Here is a 20,642-nt window from a genome sequence, read left to right as displayed (position 1 = left end):
AACCCTTTTCCACTGCATGGTATCGGCTCTACTTGACTTGACTCTACTTGCTTTTGGTATCATTAGTTCATTTTCCACTACAGCTGGTTCGAGACCCTAACTTGTAGTAAGATGCATGCAATCCTGCTTCAGTCCAAGTAATGCCATGATGTCAAGTTTTGTAATAAACCATATTTCTTTTTGGTCATTCTTCATTCCGAGACGAGCACAAATTAAAATGCCTCCGTCTACAGTGTCTAATGTCCGTGGATCTTTCTGCTTTACACCGCGTCCTAATTCTCTTCGCTTTTTCCTGCACCATATTTCTGATCGCACAGCAATTTTGCTTGGATTTGAGGAATGGTACACTTTTCAACCAGTGCGTGGCTAACAAAAGCAGCACTCATTGTTTTGAAAGTAACGCCAGTATGCTCGGGGTAATTGTATTTCCGTTGTTGTACATCGTCCTAGACGCTGAAGCACTATTGGGTTATAAGGTACTGTGCAAAAGTCTTAGGCACACACACAAAATGGCTTAAAAATAATGAAATGAAATGTTTCAACATTAAAAAAAAATACTATAAACAGCAGTAATAATAATTTTATTTCTTAAAAACGCATATTCACATAGAAATCTCAATGCTTTTTACAGTAAGAATCATAAATATTCAAAAGATACGAATAGCTGATAAAAAAAATAATCATGGTGGTTAATCACTTAAACAAAAATGTCTTTAACTTAGATTTAAAACTATCTATTGAAGGAGAGTCTTTAAGCTCAGCAGGGAGAGCATTCCAGAGCTTCGGTGCCATTACAGAGAAAGCACGAACTCCATAGGTTTTTGTGTATGTGCACGGAACAGCCAAGAGATTCTTCGTAGTGGACCTCAGACATAGAGTTGTAGAGTAATCGTTCAAGAGACAAGTTAGGTATTGAGGTGCAAGGCCCTTATGTATTTTATACATCAGTAACAGGATCTTGTAGATTATTCGATCTTGAACTGGAAGCCAATGTAACCTCCTCAGAATATCTTGGATATTATCATCAGGCTTTGGTCTTGCAACAACTCTGGCAGCAGCATTCAGGACCCGTTGAAGCTTGTTGATCTCATAAGCAGGTAAGCCATACAACAGGCTGTTACAGTGGTCCACTCTAGAGGTGACAAAAGCATGGACCAACTTTTCAGCTTGGTCTTGATCCAGATATCGTCGAATCTTAGCAATGTTACTCAAAGCCATAAAAGACGCTTTGCAACAATTAGTAATCTGACCCTTTAGAGAGAGATTATGATCGAAGAGAAGACCAAGGTTGCGGGCCTCAGACTTGGGTGCTAATACTTATGTTATAATACTATAAACAGCAGTAAGCCATAATAAAATCAGTATTTGGTGTAAGATGACAGTTTGCTTTAAAAAAAAAAAAAGTCTTGGGTGCAAGGAGTGCAGCTTTATAAGGAAAAGAGCTGTAGGTTTTACCGAGGATCTTGCAGAACCAGCCACCGTTCTTCTGGACACGTTGACGGTCATAGTTGCTTCTTAATTTTGCAGCAGAACCCAGTAGCCTTCATTGTTTTTCTTTTCTTTTTTTAATCTCAAAAGTGGTCTCTTATGTAGTGTGTTGCTCAGATACAAACTTTCTGTAACGTTTTAATTTTGTGCTAGAAAATGAATGTTTGGAACTCTAAAATGTTTTTGCATTGACTCAATGTAGAAGTCATAAAATAGAAATCTATAACACAGTTTGTATGGGGGGGGAATAAGAATTTGCACCGTACTGTACGTCACACCTCTGGTTGTGGAATGTCAGCACCCTGTGTAAAAACACACAATAACGTGACCATTTCACTGTAAATTACTAAAGCTGGGATATTGAAGTATCTATAGCAGTATTGTGGAATATCCGTGTAAAAGGCAGTTAAACTGATAAATTCATCATGACCCCACACTGTCTGTGATGAACGAGCTTGAGGAAGGTGTCAGAGTTTCCACCTCCCATTCGTTCACACATCATTACTGGACAGTCACTGAGGAGGTGGGTGGACAGTTCAGACCTGCCAGATTCAGCAAATGAAAAAACACGAGTGGTTTCTATTCGTTACAGCTTGGCATTTAAGTCCATCATACCTGCTAAACTCACCACACAACTTAATTATTTATGCCTAAACTTCCTCATAGAGACAGTAATTGATGCGACTTGATAACTGAACCTCCTTCACTCTGTCTCTGACCACAGAAGCCTTGCAGCATGTAAACTTAACCCACACTTGTACTCCCTTTTCTTGGGCAACTACTTTGTGTTAATACGGTACTTAGTTAGTGAAACAACTATTCTGGGTCTCATCACAAAAGAGATTACATTAATGGCATTTAGCAGACGTTCTTATCCAGAGCTACATACAGCATACCCAGAGCAGCTTGGGGAGCGGTTGGGGGTTAGGTGCCTTGCTCAAGGGTACTTCAGCCATCCCTGCTGGTCCAGGGAATCGAACTGGCAAACTTTTGGTCCCAAAGCTGCTTCTCTAACCATTAGGCCATGCCGAGATGAAAAAGATGCCCATGGAGAAGAGCTCTGATCTTGGTCAGAATGATAACGCCACATTCAACAGCAGCAAGATGAAGGTTTTAGTAATGGACTACAGGAATTTTCAGCAGGGAGAACACCTCCCCATACACATCAACAGAGCCATCGTAGAAAGCAGCTTCAGGTTTCCTGGTCCTTCCTGATCATACAAATTCTAGAGCTAGGATTTTAAAAGCTCAAGGAGTTTGCACCGGCCCTTAACATCCTTAAAAACTCTTCTCCGTGTACCATATGACCCAGTTGCATCACTGTGTGGGAGGTCACAGGCTCTGCCTCCAGGCATAAGTTTACTGGTTACTGTTTCTGAGAAATCCTCACAAAATCAAAACAGACTTTTTTTCTCAGGTTACCATCTGACCGACGTTCCTGAACGATTCAGATCTCGGAAACAGCGTTTACGTTGCAAAAGTATTCATCCCCCTTGGTGTTTTGTCCTGTGCTGTTGCATTACAGGTTGGAATTAAAGTGAGCCTGCCTTTCGATTTCATAAAACTGGTGAAATTTAGTTCCCTTTGAAATTTGGTCATTGTGATAGTTTACTTCTGTAATATCTCACAAATTATCAGGCCATTCTGTGGCTGGGAAGTTATTTAATTTGAGGGGGTTCCCTAGCAAATAATGTGCATGAAATCGTCCGCTTCACGCCATCAAGCAAGCCTGCGCATATGCAGGTTTACTTTTGCCGCTTTTCCATTACCAACGCGGCTGAGTTGGGCTGAGCCGTGCCGTGCTGAGTCGAGCTGAGTGGGGCTGTTGGAGCTGCATTTCAACTACAACCGTGCTGAACCGTGCTGGCTGGAAGTGGGTGGACACATTGGGTGGAGTTAGCCGAAAGTGGGTGGACGTCACGTGATGTCGTTAGGCGGCGCAAACAGTGACATCAGTGATCTTTTAAGCGGTAGTCTCACGACCTGGATAGTAAACAATAAACATGGAGGACATGGAGTCGTTAGTGTTGCTGGTCTTGGTGCTGTGGCTTGTTGTCACCGACAACGTCAACAGATACTGGCAAGAGCGTATAGATGAGGCGAGGCGCATAAGGCTTCATAATTCTTGTAATTCGTAATTCTTCTTCTTCCGGGTTTACGGTGTTTACAGATCCCAGCGTGCTCGCGGGGCGTGTGTGGGCATGTGAGGACACTCCTCCTCACCAATCAGTGCACAGGGGAGTGTCTCCTCACACCCCTAGCCCCACTCGGCTCGGTTTGGCTCGCTTCAGCCCCACTCCAAAACCGTGCGAGTTTTGGGTGCTAAGTAAGGCTGAAGCGAGCTGAGTCGTGCTGCTCTGAGGTAGTCGAAACGCGAGCCGTGTCGGGCTGAAGTGAGCTGAAAAAGGGTAGTGGAAAAGGGCTATTTGACCGTGCATGGGCAGTTACATCATTTTGTTGCTAAATGAACCGCTGATCACACCGAGGTGCTCGCTGACCGCCGATATTTATTACTTTGGGTTCTGCGTTTCCTTTCCTTTGCAATACGTCTTTTCTTGCTTTCCATTATTGTAGTCTCATCTCATTATCTCTAGCCGCTTTATCCTGTTCTACAGGGTCACAGGCAAGCTGGAGCCTATCCCAGCTGACTACGGGTGAAAGGCGGGGTACACCCTGGACAAGTCGCCAGGTCATCACAGGGCTGACACATAGACACAGACAACCATTCACACCTACGGTCAATTTAGAGTCACCAGTTAACCTAACCTGCATGTCTTTGGACTGTGGGGGAAACCGGAGCACCCGGAGGAAACCCACGCGGACACGGGGAGAACATGCAAACTCCGCACAGAAAGGCCACAGGGCTCGAACCCGGACCTTCTTGGTGTGAGGCGACAGCGCTAACCACTACACCACTGTGCGCCGCCCATTATTGTAGTCAGTCCTCCATATTTCATTCGTACACTCACGTCCTCCATTTTTCTCTCCTTTTTCAAATTTGTATCCCACAGTGCCTTGCGTGAACAGGGAAAGCCCACCACGTGATGCATGACGTAGTATCTGAAATTGGGTTGTGTTGAAGCAGGCAAAAATGGCAGCGAATTTAGGTCCACGTGGCCCTAAATTCATTAATTGTTCTATTGGTGGGCCTCATAAAATTGGAAGTCTGTGATTCGAATTCAGTAGCTTTAGGTCCACAAAACAAAAATAATTGGGTGTCAGGGAAAATTCTTTTTATGACTTGCACTTGAAAAATCTGAAAGGCAGTCTACCTTTAAAATGGATTTTGGGGGGTTAGCACCATTTGATTCACACAACATGCCTACCATTTTAAAGGTACAAATTGTCTTGTGGGTGTGTTTTTTTTTTTTTGGTGACGCAAACAATAAGATGAAAAAGCAGAAATTTGGAGTGTGCATAGGTATTCACCCCCTTTTGTATGAAACTCCTAAATAAGAGCTGGTCCAAGCAATTCACTTCATAAGTCACATAATTAGTTGGTTAAGATCCATCTGTGTGCAATCAGTGTCACTTTGATTGTAATGCAATCAATTACAGACTTGAATTACAGATTTGAATTATAGACATTACAGGTCACATAATGTCTGTATAAATCAGCCTGTTCTGGAAGGACCTTGACTCTGTAACACTACTAAGCAAGCAACATGAAAACTAAGGAGCCTCCAAACAGGTCAGAGACGAAGCTGTGGAGAAGTATACATCACGGTTGGCTTATATAAAAAAAAGAAATCCCAGGGAGCACCATTTAAAGCAGAATGGAAAGAATATGGCACCACTACAAACCTGACAAGGGGAGGCCACTCACCAAAACTCACAGACCGGGCAAGGAGTGCATTAATCAGAGATGCAACAAAGACACCAAAGATAATGCGGAAGGAGCTGCAAAGCTTCATAGCAGTGATGGGAATGTCTGTCCATAGGACCACTTTGAGCCGTACACTCTACAGAGTGGGGCTTTATGGAAGACTGGCCAGAAAAAAGCCATTGCTTAAAGGAAAAAATAAGAAAACACATTTGGAATTTGCCCAACAGCATGTGGCAGAATCCCCAAACACATGGAAGAAGGTTCCCTGGTCAGATGAGACTAAAATTGAACTTTTTGGCCATCCTGGTAAAACGCCATGTGGGGCACAAACCTAACACCATCATCCTGAGAACACCATTCCTACAGTGGAGCGTGGTGGTGGTGGTAGCATCATGCTGTGGGGATATTTTTCATCTGCAGGGACAGGAAAGCTGGTCAGGATTGAAGGAAAGATGGATGGCACTAAATACAGGGTAATTCTGGAGGAAAGCCTGTTTGAGTCAGCCAGAGGTTTGAGACTGGGATGAAGGTTCACCCTAAACATGCTGATAAAGCTACGCTGGAGTGGTTTAAAGGGAAACGTTTTAAATGTCTTGGAATGGCCTAATCAAAGCCCAGACCTCAATCCAATTCAGAATATGTGGCATAACTTGAAGATTGCTGTACACCAACGCAACCCATCTAACTTGAAGGAGTTGGAGCAGTTTTCTCTTGAGGAATGGGCAAAATCCCAGTGGCTAGATGTGCTATCCTAATGGAGACATACCCCAAGAGACTTGCAGCTGTAATTGCAGCAGAAGGTGGCTCTGCAAAGTATTGACACTGGGGGTGAATATCTATGCACACTCCGGATTTCTGGTTTTTGGTTGAGGCTTTGGCACCTGTCTGTATGTTTAACTGAGTTCAAGCGTGTTTAAGAATTGTGTAAGATGGTCAGTGGTGTGCCAGCCTCAGGCAGCGATTCCATCGTCGCAGTGTGACGCCACTGTATAAGTGCCACATTACATAACCTCGGTTTGCGACGTAATCCTCCATGGCAGAGCGGTCTGGAGCGCTGTCCAGGAAAGGAACAGACTTTGCAACATCTGTTCAAATCCTGGCATCCTGAGCTCAGACCTGCACAGGTCTCTAGTTCATCTTATTGTTTGTGTCACGATTAAAAAAAAAAAAAAAAGTTTGCACCTTTTTAAACTGGTAGGCATGTTGTGTAAATCAAATGGTGCTTACCCTCCAAAAATCCATTTTAATTACAGCTTGTACTACAACAAAATAGGACAAACACCAAGAGGGATGAATACTTTTGCAAGACACTGTACCTACAGGCTATCACGTTACTATATTAGCCTTATGTCCACTTCTCAAGTTACCAGTTTGTCATTAAATCATTTTACAATGTGTGCGTACTGGGACCTCATGTACTTTACTTCAGTGCTGTTACTTTGCATGAAAGCACTGCTGTAACGCTTTATCAAGTAACGTTTTTAGAAACTCCTTGCAACCTTCTTATAAACCTTATTATTATGATTATCTTGCTCTTTGTGTGTTGTGTAACAGAGTACATGAGCCTCACAGTTCAATATATGTGAGCTTGACCTACAGTACACATGATAAAGAAGACTTTGACCTTTTTCACAGTGGAAATGAAAGTTTTATTCTGGCATTACTGTTCCCTGACTATGGAAAAACACTTGTTGTGACCCTTTATTCTATTAAATAACTTGAATGTTGTGCATGTTTCATTTATTTAATGTCAGAATTCCACTCCATCTTCGATTGTTGCACACGGAGTTATACGTTAGAATGATAAGAGCCTGATGGTGCACTGATGAAACTGGGAACTGCTGTTTTGTATTTCTTCCTGTTTTTTTTTTTTTTTCCCCCTCAGTGCACAAGAAGCCACTGCAGGAAGTAGAGATTGCAGCGATCATTCATGGTGCTCTGCAGGGCCTGGTGTACCTCCACTCCCACAACATGATTCACAGGTAGTGTCAGTTCCCCCAGCTCCTGGTTTCTAGTTTTAATACTTATGTAAAAGGGGAACCAATGTCATTGTCTTATTCATTTACTATGAATACAGTTGTATTAATTATGTTAAAAGATGTGGGGGTTTTAATTTGTGTAAGTTCTACTGAAACATGTGATGCACATATCCAGGCACAAGCTGCTGGAATCTCTCATGCTCTGTGCTCATCCATAGGTATCTGAGCACCACAGTTTTAGCATGGAGTATACATGCAAAAGCTTGTCGATATTTGTGAATAGGCTTTGCGATAGCAACGACAAAACATTTTAAAAGACGGGCCAAAAACATGTAACACTGTGTCATGGAGGTGTTCTGTAATGATTGGAGAGGGGTATTAACTCCTTGAGTTGAGTCACTCAAACTAGAGGTGTGCCCGTTTTTATTATTATTTTTTTTAATCCCATTCCTATCAGGCCCTGACAGAATGCTGACCAGTTATGACCTGCTACATCTGCAGTCTCTGTAGTCTTTACTACTATAAGAAGCCTTTATTTGTCACATGTACACTTAAAGGAATACTCCGGAGTGAAATGCTTTTTAGGGCTACTTTCGCATGATTGGGAGTGCATACGTTGAGTTGGTAGCACAATCAGGTCAATCGGTTGTGTTTTGAGAAAGTTGTTTTGTGATTTAAACCGAAAGCGCTAACACGGCAGTGCGAGGGGCATGTCATTTCGCTGATACAAAACGCTGTTTTTAAAACCATTGCCAAGGTCCAAACAACATTACAGTTCAGTGGAAGTGAGTACAGGGTTCCTACACACAAACTGAAGTGTCCCTGGCTCTGTAAGTGTACGGACAGATCGTCTAGAAGACTGAATACAAAACACGTACTAGAGGTCTGCGCGGGACAGGATTTTCAGTCCCTCTCCCGCATTGTGCAGGCCTGCTCCCGCAAAGAATTATGATTTTCAGTCCCGCTCCCGCCCGCACCTGCCATATTTTGTCCCGCTCCCGCCCGCAAATCCCGCATGATGCAGACGTTCGCGTTATTTCTCACGAAAGTTCTTGTCATTGGCTTGGGGAATTAAACATGCTGAGCTCTCCAGTGACCGATCCTTCACCTAGCGCACGTAGCGAGGGTGCGCGTTGCCAGGCGGCATGCGCAGCTGAGGCTTTACAGAGATACCTAGCACATCTACCAAAATCTACAGTGGATATTAAGAATATTGTACATTGCACATAGCTTATGTCACTCCTCACATTTACATTCTAGGAAATACAAGTAGGCCTATAAGAAATTAATATAATTTAAAGACACAGCGTGATGGTGCCCCGCCCCCTACTTTGAGTGGATTTGAGCATAAATATCTACAGCTCACGTTCAGGGGTGCATTTCAAGCAATGTACCTCTTTTTAAAGCAGCACTTGCTTCTGAAGCACTGTGAGCTTCACTAGAGGAGCTCTGCTCTTCTGCCATGATCGGAGATCTCAAACACGGAAGAATCGGAAACGTACGCGAGATTAGACCACATCCGCAAATTTAGCCATCTTAAAATGTTTTTATTAATGCCAAATAAAATACCCAGCACAAATTATATATGATAGACATAAATTAATAATTTATAAATTTTATTTTAAACACGTTTTTAGTTAGCGGGACTGCAGCTTATCACCTCTCCCTCCCGCTCCCGCATTGTGCACTCCCCCTCCCGCCCGCGCCCGCAATGAGCTTTCAAAATTTGTCCCGCGTCGCACTGCTTTGCGTCGGGTCCCGCGGGAGTGCAGGGCTCTAACACGTACCTTCCTGAAAGTAGTTGTTCTCCAGACGCCATCTACAGGGGACAGTCCGTAAAAGCCGAGTGCAGAGCTAAATCCTCTGGAATGCACAATTTCGTAGCATTTTATGGAAACACAGTCTAGTGTTTAGTTCGAAATTAAAAGCAAACTGCATGCAACAACATTATAGTCCAAGCGGGTTGGAATTTTGAATGGGAGGTCATGTGATGCTACGAAATTGTGCATTTCCAGAGGATTTAGCTCTGCACTCAGCACTTGACTTTTACGGACTGTCCCCGAAGATGGCGTCTGGAGAACAACTACTTTCGGGAAGGTAAATGTTTTGTATTCAGTCTTCTAGACGATCTGTCCGTACACTTACAGAGCCAGGGACACTTCAGTTTGTGTGTAGGAACCCTGTACTCACTTCCACTGAACTGTAATGTTGTTTGGACCTTGGCAATGGTTTTAAAAACAGTGTTTTGTATCGGCGAAATGACATGCCCCTCGCACTGCCATGTTAGCGCTTTCAGTTTAAATCACAAAACAACTTTCTCAAAACGCAACCGATTGACGTGATTGTGCTACCAACTCAATGTATGCACTCCCAGTCATGCGAAAATAGCCCTAAAAAGCATTTCACTCCGGAGTATTCCTTTAAGCACAGTGAAATTCCTCCTCTGCATTTAACTCATCTGAAGCAGTGAACACACGTGAGCAATGAACACACACATACCCAGAGCAGTGGGTGAGCTATACTACAGTGCCCTGGGAGCAGTTGGGGTTTAGGTGCCTTGCTGAAGAGCATTTCACCCATAATATAGAGGGAAGGGTAAGGGTTGTTCATTCAGTCAACTCCCCCTCACGGTTTTCCTGCTGGTCCCCGGAATCAAACCAGCAACCCTTTGGGCCCAAAGCTGCTTCTCTAACCTTCAGGCCATGGCTGCCATATACAGAATAAATGGCATTTAACCTTCCTTGCTGTTTTCTGTAGTTTCTCATTTATGTCTGTAAACCTCCCACCACTACCTGATCTCTGAAACTACTGTATTGCAAGACCTTTTTTGTTGTTCACTCGCTAGCGTCTGATTTTGATTACGTTTGTGCTATAAACCCAAGAAGTGATTTGACGGTGTGGGATTGAAATATGCCTAGGACACACCAGTACAAATCGAGTTCATAGTGTATCACGCATTTGTCTAAGAAGCGAGTTATTTCTAATCACGCTATCGGTTATTACCCAAATGAGGATGGGTTCCCTTTTGAGTCTGGGTTCTTCCTCGTGCCATCTGAGGGAGTTTTTCCTTGCCACTGTTGCCTCAGGCTTGCTCATCAGGGATAAATACATTTTATTAGGGATAAAATTAGTTTAAATGTTTGAAGTCTTTTATTTTTCTGTAAAGCTGCTTCGAGACAATGTTGTTGAAAGCCCAATACAAATAAACTGACATTGAGTAAGACCACTTCCCAGCTTTTTTGTAAAATGTGCTGATAAATGAACTTTACAGTTACGAGATCACAAGTTTATAGAGTTTATCATGTTTTTTTGTTCTATAATTCAAGAAATTTGCCCTCTCCGCCTGCTCTGCTTTTAATGAGTAAATAAATCAGGAACAAAGTGCAACAGAATGCAATAATGATTCTCATAGTCTGTCTGAGCTGCCTTTCTGTAAAATGCTGCATGATTTATGCTGAAGTTGGCGCGAATTGAAAGAGGTGGCAGTAAGATTCTCATTAAGATGTGGTCAAACCCAAGGTCCACCCCTTTCCCCTGTCATGGTGGTTATTCACTATGCATTATGGTTCCTTGATATTGTGTCTCTTACTGATGATGTCTTTTAATATTTCCTCACAGAGATGTTAAGGCTGGAAATATCCTGCTGACGGAGCCGGGGCAGGTGAAATTGGGAGATTTTGGCTCTGCTTCCATCGTGGCACCTGCCAATTCTTTTGTAGGCACGCCCTACTGGTGAGACATGAACTTTTTTTTTTGAATGACTTTTTATAAAATTCAATGAATGTGTGATAAAAGCCAGAATGTGTTGCCTGTAAATTATTTTATTTATTTATTTTTTTTAAGGTGTGTTTTGCATATGTAATATTTCGGTAACTAAAGGCAGATGCACTGTTAATAGTCAGGAATGTGTTTGCTGTAGGATGGCTCCTGAGGTGATCCTGGCTATGGATGAGGGCCAGTATGATGGGAAAGTGGATGTGTGGTCACTTGGCATCACATGTATAGAGCTGGGTAAGTGATTGAGCATTTGGAAAGCTTGTTTGGTTTTGTAGGTTACTGTAGAATATTGACAGATATTTTTCACTTTCTGAATTATAAATCAATACATTAAGTTATAGGAAAGTATAGGAAAGTGTTCTGTTGGTTGTTGCATTGTAGGTTGTAAACAGATTATCCATCTAAAACAGACCAGTCAGGAATGTAACTGGAATATAGGGGAATAATTTTGTTATTATTATTAGTAGTAGTAGTAGTAGTAGTGGTAGTAGTAGTAATAGTGGTGGTGGTGCTCGAAAGTTTGTGAATCCTTTCGAATTTTCAATCTAATTGATATTGATTTTAAAGCGGACACAAAACAGGTTAATGAACAGTAGGATAATCACATGACCGTAGAAATGGCATCACAAATTTATTTGTGATTTATTCCCCACCACCACCACCACCAAAAAAAAAAAATCAGCTGGCAGTGTGTAGCAAATAGAGAAAAAAATGAAGTAAACAATAATAACAAATATGATGGAAAGAATTATTAATAATGATGATTTAGAATAGTGGTCATGACCGTAGTACCATGAAGTAGTAAGGATGCCTGGCCATGAAGTGTAATAAGCTTTTTGGAGGTCAAGGGCAAAAACGCCACCTATCTATGGTTCCATTATAACATCAGGCCTCAAAGTATGCGAGGAGTGAACCCCACATCTTGTAGAACCTTTTTTTTTTTTTCCTGATCCATGGGCTGACTATCGAGTCTTCTCTATTTTCAGACAGGACATAAGGTCCCAAGGCCAAGGAGTGTGTGTATGTGGGCAGGGCAGTCCAATTTTCTATAATTCTGCATAAATATGACAAACATCAGATTTTCACACAAGTCCTACTTATCCTAAAGGTAGATAAAGAGAACTCAAACAAATGAGAAAAGAATGATCCAAGATTACATATTAGTGAGTGGCAAAAGTATGTGAACCTCTAGGATTAGCAGCTAATTTGATGGTGAAAATAGTTAGGTGTTTTCAGTCAGTGGGATGACAATCAGGTGTGAGTGGGGGCTGTGTTTTATTTAAAGAACAGAGGTCTATCAGTCTGGTCTTGACAATACGTATTTATGGAAGTGTATCCTGGCACAAACAAAGGAGATTTCTGAGAACATCTTTCTGTTCTCAGAGACTTTTTTTTTTTCTGAGAACAGAAATCTCAAATGGGTTGTTGATGCTTATCAACCTGGAAAAGGTTACAAGACAATCTCTAAAGAGTGTGGACTCCACCAATCAACTGTCAGACAGATGGCGGAAATTCAAGATCACGATTACCCTCCCCAGGAGTGGTGGACCAACAAATATCACTCCAAGAGCAAGGCGTGTGATCATCCGTGAGGTTATTGAGGTATTTCACCCACGTGACCAAGTCACGTGACGCAGCCATTTTGGACGGCACGCTTAAGTCCTTCAGTGCAAGATGAGATGGTGGAGACCTTTGCACATTTTAACAAGAAAGTAAGCTGTGATTCGTGTTAAATTGGATCTGTCTTTTATCACAAACACTGTACCCAGCCTTGGTATGGAGCCCTGTTTATTTATTTCTGTGTCCCGTTTCTTTCTAGCCTCTGTTATTGCGTTTTATGTCTGATGTCTGCTACATGCAACCCTAGACAAATTAACACTGCCTTGTTTCACTGCTCAGATGGGTTAACAAACACTGACCCATTTACTTTTTGCTATATATTTTATCAAAATTGCGTTAACTGATAAACTAACCTGAAATGAAATGATCACTGCAAAGTCTGGAGTACTCTGTTGGCTCCCAATCCTGTCTCTTCACAGCTGCAATCCATTTGGCCCGCTTGTCTGGGTCAGTAGGAAACCGGTAGTGATGTGTCGATCGCGAACGATCCGGTTCAAAGAGCCGGCTCTTTGAAGTGAACGACGGGAGCCGGCTCTTCGGTGGGAGCCGAGTTGGGGGAGCCGAATTAGTTTTTTGTCCTTAGGTGCCTGAGAGAGAGAGAGAGAGAGAGAGAGAGAGACTTTCACAAAAAAAGTTGCTGTCCGATTGCGTCTTTGTGTTGTCTATTACCATTCAAAGGAAAAAAAAAGTAGCATGGTGTACGCCTACTTTTTTTGGTTGGGGGGGGTTGATGTCATTCACAGCTGTGAAAATACGAAAATTGGTGTAATTCTTAAAGCTGTGGAGCGCAGGGGAGAGGAGTCTGTGAGGCACCTGAGGAGGGGGAAATCAGCTGTGTATTTTATATTGGTAATATAACACAGTTTTGCATTATGTTTGTGAGAAAATAATTTATAAATTGGTAAGTAAGTTTTATTTCTATAGCTAGAACATTGTTACACTGCTATACTTTACAAAGCTTTACAATGGCTACAAAAACTAAAAAATAAAATGGAAAACATCCTATTGATAAAATATAAATAATAATGTAATTAATTAACTAGTTAATTGCAGCAATTAAATCAAAAATAAAATCTCAGGAGCTGTTTGGGAGCCGAAAGAGCCGGCTCCTTATAGTAAGAAGAGCCAAAAGAGTCGGCTCCCGAAAAAGAGCCGAAATTCCCATCACTAGAAACCGGTAAAAGGAGCGTCCTGCACGCTGTCCCTGTCTGTTGTGGCAGCCCACAGCACAACAAGCAAACACCATGGTTATTTATAGAGTACTTACTGACAAATTAATCTATTCTAGGTGTCTGTAACACGTTTTTTTTCAAACTGGTTCTCCCTCTCTGTCTGCAGCGTTAGTATGTAGCTTGACGTTCAAAATGGCGGACACCGGGGCGTCACGTGACCCTGTGACGTCAGGTGAAATACCTCAATAAAGGAACCCAGGGTAACTTCTAAGCAACTAAAGGCCTCTCTTACCAATGTTCATGAGTCCACCATTAGAGATCACTGAATAACAGTGGTGTGCATGGCAGGGTTGTAAGGAGAAAGCCACTGCTCTCCAAAAAGAACATTGCTGTCTGACGACAGTTTGTATAAATCACAAGGGCAATCCAGAAGGCTATTTGGAAAAATGTTGGTTTAACTAGTAAGCATTGTTTGGCAAAAGGAAAGCCCTGCGTTCCAGCAGAAGAACCGTATCCCATCTGTGAAACATGGTGGTCGTAATGTCATGGTTTGGGCCTGTTTTGCTGCATCTGGGCCAGGATGGCATGCAGTCATTGATGGAACAATGAATTCTGAACAATTCCAGTGAATACTAAATGAAAATATCAGCATATCTGTACGCAAGTCGTTCTCCCAAAGATTGGTTGAAGAATAAAGTTAATCTTTTGGAATGACCAAGTCAAAGTCCTGATCTTAATCCAGTAGAAATGTTGTGCAAACAGTTCATGTGAGGAAACCCACCAACATCCCAGAGTTGAAATTCTTCTGTATGGAGGAGCAGGCTAAAATTCCTCCAAGCTGAATGCAGGACTGATCAAGAGTACATTTAGTTGCAGTTATGCACAAGGTTAGGGGGGGTCACACCAGATTCTGAAAGCAAAAGTTCACATATTTTTGCCACTCATTTAATTGGGTCCTCAATCTACTTTTAGGACTTGTGTGAAAATCTGAAACCAGATTTGAAACTTTATGTAGAAATGTAGACAATTCTAAACGGTTCACAAACTTTCAAGCGCCACTGTTGTATTTTTAGTAAAGTTACACTTTTAGTGGATTTGCTGACTCATCATCTGATGACCTTTTAGGAGTACATGAAGTATTTTTCACAGTGAGAAACCGAGAGCATGTGTTTCTAGTCTCATCTCTCATCTCATTATCTCTAGCCACTTTATCCTGTTCTACAGGGTCGCAGGCAAGCTGGAGCCTATCCCAGCTGACTACGGGCGAAAGGCGGGGTACACCCTGGACAAGTCGCCAGGTCATCACAGGGCTGACACATAGACACAGACAACCATTCACACTCACACCTACGGTCAATTTAGAGTCACCAGTTAACCTAACCTGCGTGTCTTTGGACTGTGGGGGAAACCGGAGCACCCGGAGGAAACCCACGCGGACACGGGGAGAACATGCAAACTCCACACAGAAGGGCCCTCGCCGGCCACGGGGCTCGAACCCGGACCTTCTTGCTGTGAGGCGACAGCGCTAACCACTACACCACCGTGCCGCCCGTGTTTCTAGTGTTTTTAAAATAAATAAATAGAAGGCTCTGTTCAGGCTTGATATTAAAAGAACGTTTCGAAAAAGACAGGGCTCCAGTTTAACTTTGTTTCTACTAGTGGCCCTAGTGCTCATTACTGGGAAATTTTAGGGTCACAAAATTTACCACTTAAATCGACATGCAATGCAGCACAACGCGTTTTCATGCTTCATGTAGCCTTTAGCGCGCCCCCCCCCCCCCCCCCCCAAATAAAAAAATAAAATAAAAAAATTAAATATTTTTAAAAATAATAAATAAATAAAATATAATTTTTTTAAATTCATTTTTAAACTCCCGTCTCTCTGGAGAACATCACGTTCCAAACATATCAGGGCTTGACAAATGGCTTTTAAACCCATGTGCCCCCCTATTTTGCGAGAACCTATTTTTTTTTTTAAAAGGTCCCATGGCATGAAATTTTCACTTTCTGAGGTTTTTTAACGTTAAATTGAGTACCTCTGACCTTCTTAAGTCACCCCAGTGGCTAGAAATTTCATAATGTGTAAACCAAACTATGCCCAACATTTGAGAATGGCACGTCAAAACAGCGCGTTGATAAGCTCTTCCCTTTACTACGTCAGCAAGGGAGATGATCCCCATGCCCCCCCCCCCCCCCCCCCCCCCCGGATTCCCACCCACTGTATGGATTGCCCCGCCCAGTTGTAGTGAGGAGACCATAGAGGACACAACAACATGGCATCACCTAAGCGAGCGAAACATGGAAATTGCGCTGTACATGGATGTGACAACACAGAAAAGAGTCTGTTTTTACTGCCGACGGGAGAGCCCCTGAAGACGCAGTGGCTTAATTTGATTTACTTCAATAATACGCCGTCGAGTCTGCCTAAGACGGTGTATGTTTGTCGGAAGCATTTTCCTGAGGAATGTTTCCACAACTTGGGACAGTACAGGGCAGGTTTTGCACATCAACGGTCACTGAAGCCTGGATCCGTACCAAGCATCCCTGCTGCATTAGCCACAAACACCGAACAAGTAAGTGTATAACTGTTAAGTCGTTTTGCCGTGTTTTAAAATCGGTGCGTTTGCAATGGCTACATTAGCTGTGCAGCTAACCGCTTCCTGCAGTTAGCCAGGTACTCTGCGCTACCTCTGTTATAATAGCCAATCAAAACAGTTTTTACAAAGACACCCACATTCTTTTTTTTTTTAAGTCACTTGTTCATTTTATTTGTTTGTTTGTTCAGTAAAAACCTAAACATTTGTTGAATTTATTTTATTTCCTCGCGTCGCACCTTAATGACGTCAGCGCGCGGTATTTTTCCCTGATTCTGGGCCAGGGTGTCGTGAGTGGCAGAGCAGCTCCATCGCTGCGATCCATTGAAAGTCAGCCCTAGATCCAATCTTTTGTCGGGAGCCGAGGTCGTGCGGGCAGCCCTCCAGCGGCACCGGCCGCCCGTGGAGGCAGCGGTTCTCCCAGGGGCGAGTTGGGGGGAGGAAACGGCAAAGTCCCCACTCCTCCATGGTAAAACTGCTCAGTTTTACCATGGGCCTCAGGCTGAAAAAAACCCGACAAAGTCCCAGTTTTACCATGGGCTCGAGTTGTACCATTTTTTTTTTTAGACAGGGCGGACGGACCAGGGCATTCGCCCGCCTGACCGTGCCTGACGAGGAGCGCTCTCGGCCGGCTTGGGAGGCAGACGGCAGCCCCTCCCCCCCATGGCACGCCCCCACCCTCTACCCTTCCCCGCCTCCATGCTTCTCATTAGCAAAACGACGCACTGGGAAAAGGGCTGAAATGGGGCTTTCTTCCAGGAGGCTATATCTACGTTCCGAGGGTTCATTTCGAGAAAGGCTGCGGATATAACATCCGGAAGCCTCCACGATCCCGTTTAAAGCATCAACAAACCACCATGCCATGGGTCCTTTAAGGAAAACCTATAGAATAGTTGTGAATTGCAGCATAAAATGATCACATTTACCTCACTACCCTCTGCCTGGGGGATAAGCAAACTTTGTTCACACACTGAAGCCAAGTGGAAATGTCCAACATCTGTTGTTGTCTGAAGAAAACTACAGCTACAAAAGCTTTACCGTATTACTTGGATAATCTTAGTCAGAAAGAAGCAAAGGATAGATATACATGGAGATTAGAGTTTATTAGTGGTTATGAGCTGTACAAAATTCCTCTAAACGACTGGAGTAATGGTGCAGATTTGTGGCCTAGCATTAGCTACATGTTGGAATACACCCTCCCCAGAGTCCCGACACGGAAGAGGAGTTTAAAAAAAAATACAAAAGCAGGAAAACCTTCTTTGGCAAAAGAATTTACTCTCAAAGGACTCTGACCTGAACTGTGGGCTAGATGGTATTACTGTCCCTCCATGTTTCTGCAACTCCACGGACATCTAATTACACAGCTATTTGCACTCTATCATTTATACAGTGATGCTTATTATTGTTAAAGCAAATATCTGAGGTGTTATTTGTAAAGTATCTTGCTGTAGACTTTCAATGTTGTAAGATGTTATTTTAATTTTATCCAGTAGTGGATGGTACAAATAATTATAAATACTAACAGAATCGGCACATTCCAGTTGTACATATAGTCATACAGTAACTATTACTCTTTGTAAAAATTTCAATAAACGGTTAACGTTTAGTTCCCTCTTCATTTATTCTCTATTCAAAAGGCACAACTGAGTCACACAGGTTGATCAGTGTGTAATGGACAATAACAATTTTATCCAAAATAGTTTTTCCTGCTTTAGTCGATTTATTTCCTTTTCACATGCGTGCAGCTATTGTACAGTTCAGTGTGTTTGTGTAGAACTCTCTCAGACTGTAGGTTCATTACTACACTCTGACTCCATGGTGACATTTTGCACAGGACTGTGTTCCTCTGATAACAGAAACAAATTTATTTGCACAAAATAAAATTACATAACAAAAAATATTTGCACGTCACACTGGTGCACCTAATTATACACTTTAGCCACGTTGTCTCGAAAAATGTTGGCAGTCTGGAGCCCTGAAAGCGTTTATTTGATTTACAATTATTCTGTCGACATGCTCGTTTAATTTCACTTTAACTAATGGGTTCCTATGTTACCCACAATGCCGTTCAAGTGGGCATCTCTAGCTGAAGAGAGCAGTGCTTTAATCCTTTATTCTGTCAGCTCTCTCACCTCCTCATCTGAACACCTGGCTCAAACAGATCAGATTCCAGAGCTTCAACTTTAATGCGAATACCACATCCTCCATCAGTATCATGCTTGATATTTTCTGGATTGCAAAGTTGCCGAGTCAAGTCAGTTGTCGATCACAGCTGCACCATTTGTTATCGCATCTCCACAACGACTATGCTAGGTTTCTTATTAATATGAAAATTATGCATTTAAAACCATTAATAGGGCATTACAATTCTTTTTAATATGCAGAGGAAGTGTAGCTTTTATAGGAATTACAATTAATCTTCTGTTGGTATTATGCACATTTTACAATGAGGTGTTAAAGGATATGGGTTGTTTTGCAATCAGGGTACGCAAGCTAAAAATCACATTTAACACTTTATTATCTTCAATATCAAAAGGCTTGACTAAATAAACTTGGTTGTTTATTGTAGCCCTGTGATAGCTCTATTTACCATGCAAAAAAAAAATTGGTGATGACGTTATTTTTGGTGAATGTATGGCAATATATGTCATATTTAGCAAAATTACTCGTGTCATTTAGAAAAAGTGCTTTTTTTTGACCACAGGTAGCTCCAAAAGGTATGCACTTAAATCATTCTTTATACCATAAAACAAATATTTGGTTCCATATCATTGGAAACATAGTTAAGTTTTAATGTTGAATGCCAGTAAGTTTTCAGACTATTTTGATCAAATTAGTATGTAATTGTGTAAAAAAAAAAAAAAGTCCTCTCCAAGACAGCTAATTTTTCAATATAAAATAACATATCTAAAATGATTATTTTCATCCTAAAATGTGGTCAAGATATTGGGACATAAATATTAGAGACAACGAACACAAAGCTTACAGCCTTGTATTTAAAAGCACTATGGAAGTAGTGGATTCTGAATTGTCAAAAAAAATGTCCTCTCCGAGAATCACTTCATTTGTTTCTCCCATCTTATAGCAGATTACACAAAACTACCATACACGTATGTCAAAAAATTACCTGAAATCTGTTCTTTAACTTGTCCTTCACTTAAAAACTGGTACAAGAACCAGTTTGAATCAATTTGAATTTTGGACCCCTATGACACAAACTTTGTACCCTGATTGTAAAACAACCCATATTGGACTCGAGAGCCAAATTGGCATAAATGTGAGAATATCATGCTGACAAATGACGGTTTAAACTTTTTTTTATAAAACTTTGTAACTTGGAAAAAAGAACTGAGTAGAATTCTTCTTGAGATAATAAAAACACAGTTTTGTGCTGCTCAACAAATCTAGTGTTTCTGTCCACTTCTCACAGCGGAGAGAAAGCCTCCCTTATTTAACATGAATGCTATGAGTGCCTTATATCACATCGCTCAGAATGAAAGCCCAGTCCTGCAGTCGAATCACTGGTAAGACGACATTTCTGATGAACATCACATATTTATCTTGATTTCTGCCTCTCTCAGGACTCTCCTTTCACACCTTGATTTTCTGAAGACTCCATATGATGTCTTTTTTAATGCATTTTATCGCCTTCCTCCTCATCTCACACTTGACACGCTGTTTGTTTGTTTTTATTTCAGGTCGGATTATTTCCGAAATTTTGTGGACTCCTGTCTACAGAAGATTTCCCAGGACAGACCTACCTCTGACGTGCTGCTCAAGGTGACCATTATTACCTTCTCAAAATTCCTACTCTCTCATATTCATTCACAGTGACCAGTCCACTTTGAGATCTGTTTTAGTCTCAGCAGTGAGATTAGCACAGGTTCTTTCTGAAAATAAGAATCTTTTTTCAACACATGCTTCATTTACAAAATTTATGACTTTGTAGAGGTAGTAGTCCTCTATTTTGTTGATACCTCTTTCACTGATTATGATGAACGTATTGTTTGGAAAATGCACTGCACGGCCAAAAAAAAAATTTGCCATTTGGATTTAAATAAGCAAATACACAAGAGCCTTTGATTGGGTAATTACTGGAGTGGTTAATTTGTTTCAGCTCCAACAATTCTTTTAACCCTAACTGATGCAGTGAGTAGCTTCTCATTTCTTTAATAAACATGTCGGA

At 41.8% G+C, this 20,642-nt stretch overlaps 1 protein-coding gene across 2 annotated transcripts in view; it reads left to right on the top strand.

Moving 5' to 3' along the window:
- Positions 1-20,642, top strand: part of taok2b (TAO kinase 2b) — a 102,370-nt gene that overhangs the window by 44,527 nt on the left and 37,201 nt on the right. For both annotated transcript variants that reach the window (XM_060939467.1, XM_060939466.1), the window contains exons 6-10: positions 7,200-7,296; positions 10,912-11,025; positions 11,213-11,304; positions 19,887-19,980; positions 20,155-20,236. In XM_060939467.1, coding sequence (XP_060795450.1) covers positions 7,200-7,296; positions 10,912-11,025; positions 11,213-11,304; positions 19,887-19,980; positions 20,155-20,236 — 479 coding nt within the window. The remainder of the gene's footprint in view (positions 1-7,199; positions 7,297-10,911; positions 11,026-11,212; positions 11,305-19,886; positions 19,981-20,154; positions 20,237-20,642) is intronic.

Source organism: Neoarius graeffei, chromosome 14 (genome assembly GCF_027579695.1).
Source record: "Neoarius graeffei isolate fNeoGra1 chromosome 14, fNeoGra1.pri, whole genome shotgun sequence".
Lineage (NCBI taxonomy): Eukaryota > Metazoa > Chordata > Actinopteri > Siluriformes > Ariidae > Neoarius > Neoarius graeffei.
This window is presented reverse-complemented; position numbering and strand designations above follow the sequence as displayed.